The sequence below is a fragment of the Galeopterus variegatus genome, unplaced genomic scaffold, assembly GCF_000696425.1.
Source record: "Galeopterus variegatus unplaced genomic scaffold, G_variegatus-3.0.2 Scaffold3815, whole genome shotgun sequence".
NCBI lineage: Eukaryota > Metazoa > Chordata > Mammalia > Dermoptera > Cynocephalidae > Galeopterus > Galeopterus variegatus.
In genome coordinates, this window is record NW_007729926.1 from 13,612 (window position 1) to 17,362 (window position 3,751).

The 3,751-nt window shown below is 35.4% G+C and overlaps 1 protein-coding gene across 1 annotated transcript in view; it reads right to left on the bottom strand.

The window, feature by feature from the left end:
- Positions 1-462: 462 nt before the first annotated feature.
- Positions 463-3,751, bottom strand: part of TMCO1 (transmembrane and coiled-coil domains 1) — a 37,868-nt gene continuing 34,579 nt past the window's right edge. Inside the window, exon 7 of the mRNA XM_008586059.1 lies at positions 463-1,048. Coding sequence (XP_008584281.1) covers positions 950-1,048 — 99 coding nt within the window. The 3' untranslated portion in view covers positions 463-949. The remainder of the gene's footprint in view (positions 1,049-3,751) is intronic.

Sequence of the window (3,751 nt, forward strand, 5' to 3'; positions counted from 1 at the left end):
CATTTTGAAACTCCCATAGATCATTACTTTCCTTTCAACTTTTGCTTTCTTTTTTTTTTTTTTTTTTTTAAAAGATGACCGGTAAGGGGATCTTAACCCTTGACTTCGTGTTGTCAGCACCACGCTCCCCCAAGTGAGCCAACCGGCCATCCCTATACAGGATCCGAACCCGTGGCCCTGGTGCTATCAGCACCGCACTCTCCCGAGTGAGCCACAGGCCGGCCCTCAACTTTTGCTTTCTAATTCCAACACTAAGACAACTCTATATTTTGAGCATATGAGGCAAATATGGTAAAAAGTATAAAGTATAAAAACTTTTATTTTAACACTTCCTGGCCAATGCTTACCTCTATATTGAGATTACTAAAAACATGTATCTAGAAGTATGTCAATCGCTTCTCAGCCTCTTGTCTAACATCAAGTATGGAAATATGGCAAAATGAAATGAAACAGATCTCTTTGTAGATAAAATAGTTAAAAATTTGGCCTCTTTATTGATCTCAAGTCATATATTTGGCTTGGGAAAAAACTCAACACAACAAACAGTTCCAATTAAGAGTTACACAAACAAAATTTTTCTTCTAGATCTCTAAATGCTCATGGAGGGCCAACTTCCATGGTACATGGCACACATACAGCCTTGAGAGTCGGTCCCACAGAAAATATGTATGTAAATGAAACAAGAAACATGCTATTTATTCTCATCACATAAACATCACCTGAACTTTATCAATCCATTTATTTTTTAAAAAAATCATCTACGACTGAAGCGCTATCATATTTGTTGGGTGCCATTCTCACTCTAGTCATATACAAATGACCTAGAAATAACTCAAAACCAGAAGGTGGCCCAAGTCATAAGGCTGCCTATGGCTCTTGCTGCAGAATAGTTGCCAGTCTGATCTGAGTGTCTAAAAAGAATGACAAGAATTAAGGGTTCTGCCTGAGTTCAAGAGAACTTCCCAGAAGGAGGTGGAGGGCCCAGAAATCCACCTGCCTGCTTGGTGGCAGCTCGTGAAGGGGCAAGGCCAAGAATCTTCTGGATGTTCTGTGAAGAAAACATAGTAAGAACTGAGTTTTAATATAAGATATACAGAAGAAGTGTTTTATATAGAGCTCAAGCAAAGAGAACTCACAAATTAAAAGTATCATTATGACATGCAATAAGGTGATTATCGCTATGTTATTTTTTAAAAGGCCTGCAATATAATGAAGATCACTGAACAGTAAAAACCCTCTTTACCTGGTGATGGGACCTTAGTCTACTAATCAAAGATGCTGGTTTTTTTCAAGTAGAGAATCATAATGGATAATCTTTTTTTTTTTTTTTAACATGAAGAAGAAAAATGCCATTCATGAGCTATTTCTTGTGACAGGGCCTTTTCTTTGAATATGGGTCTGTTGGCTGGATTTAGTCATGATTGCACTGTATACAATTTTCAGTTTCAATAAAGTGGTGAAAGAACTTAGAGACTTCCAAAGCAATCTGAGCCCAGAATTCTCCTAGATTTTCAGCATCCCTCCATCTTTTTCTGTGGTCTCACATGTATTTAATGCAACACTATTTTTGTTTTTTTAGAAACTCATCTTTACTCAGTTTTCTAAAACGTATTTAGTTCTCAACCATTTTTACACTCAGATTTCATTGTTAATATAACATTTAATTAAATTACATAAATATAGTAACAAGTTAAATAAGCATAAATAGGTTTGGGATAAACAAAATTAACTCTTGGAAAGTAATGACAACTGGTGGAAGCAGACCAGCACAGACATACTAAACAGAACTCATCAGTGAACAGTGTGAAAAGGGGATCACCTGGTACACTTTAAACAGGGAAGGGAGAGGATTGTTAATGAATGTGCAAAGGTAAGGAGCAGTTGTTAAACATGTATACAGCAGTTTAGAAAGGGGAAAAACCATAGAGATCATCTGCTTATTCTTGCTCAACTTCTTCATTCTACATTTGTGGAAACTAAAACTTGGAAAGGTATGATGGCTTATCTAAAATTACAAAGCTAAATTAATAGCAGAGTTAGAATTTAAACCCATGTGTTTTGATTCTTGGTCTAAAGGGTTCTCCTACACAGTATTTTCTTTGTTAAAGTTCCGGTCTTTAGAGAAAATGCCACCCTGTGGTAGGCAGGTTTGCATGTGCTGAACTATTCATTCAGCAGTTACTGAGTACCTACTGGACATAAAGCACTACGAGAATACCTATACCCAGGCTTCTCTGGAAGTATATACTTCCTTAATCTTTCATCATGAAGAATGATGACTACTACAGATATGAGTGTATATATTTCTGAGATAACACTCTATCACAATATAATGAAATAGTTAAATCTGAAGAACACAACTTTAAGAATTCATTTAAGTTATATTTGCCATAAAATATTTCAATACATATATGAAATCTGAAAACAGGTTAAGAAGAAAAATCCCTCATTAATACATCAGGCTATTTCTCCTTAGAAAAGATGTAATTATCTGAGTTTACATTACTTTTATAATAAAAATAGCTCTTTTATGCCCACCTCTAAGGAACCTATTGCATAAAGCAACAAAAAGACCAAATGTCACCAGTTTCCAATTTCCTTCATTTAATCAATAAGTATTTCCTGAGCACCTACAAGGTATTTAGCACTAAGCTAGGCATTATGGGAAATTCCTCTAAAGATAAAATTAGAGTTTGGGAAATGACAGGTCGGGCAAAGGGCATAAAGAAATATCACAATTTGTAAGAACGAATATGCTAATTATAAATAAAAACATTTTAAAATAAAATTAAAAAATCACTGATGTTTTAAGCCATTTAAAAAAAAAGATAAAATTTGAAATAATAAGACATTATAGAATTGACTGCTGATAAACTCATTTGCCCAGTTAACAAATACAGTAATACAGTCTAGACAAAATATCCAAGGAATCCTTGCTCGGTTACTCTGCAAAGACTGGGGTCAATTAAATGAGTCCTTATCATTTTAGAGACAAAAACCTAAAAATCTCTGGTGCCCTGGGGCCAGCCTGTGGCTCACTTGGGAGAGTGCGGTACTAATAACACCAAGGCCACGGATTCAGATCCCTATATAGGGATGGTCAGTTAGCTCACTTGGGAGAGCATGGTACTGACAACACCAAGTCAAGGGTTAAGATCCTCTTACCGGTCATCTTATTAAAAAAAAAAAGAAAAATTCTGGTGCCCTTTAAATTACAGGTTTACTGTGACTTAAAGAAAACAAGTGAAAGGAAGATAAATTTAAAATATTTTGAAGAAACACGACACTGAATGAGTAGATTGCTAACAATTTCATTTACTAACTCAAAACATAGGCTGGCCAGTTAGCTCAGCTGGTTAGAGCATAGTGCTGATAACACCAAGGTCCAGGAGCTAGCTGCCAAAAACAAAACAAAACATATATATGGATACTCAGTGTAAACCACTGCTCTAGATAGGTAGTCTGAAGAGCAACAACAACAAAAAGTGTTAAAACCAAGACACTTTAGTAGCCATAGCCAAACTTCATGGAAATTCAGGCAGCTCTATACATTGTTTTCCTTTTTGCTTGTCACAGGCTCTTTGGTAACACCAAATTAAATGTATCAATGTTATATTATACTTTAACACAAATGCTCTGCCTTCACTGCATGCAATCTTATCCTTTGTGAAATTCTAAACAATCTGTTTATATTCCTACAGTCTCACAAATGAAACCTAGGTCTTCAGCTGTTCTTTCTTTCTTTTTTTTT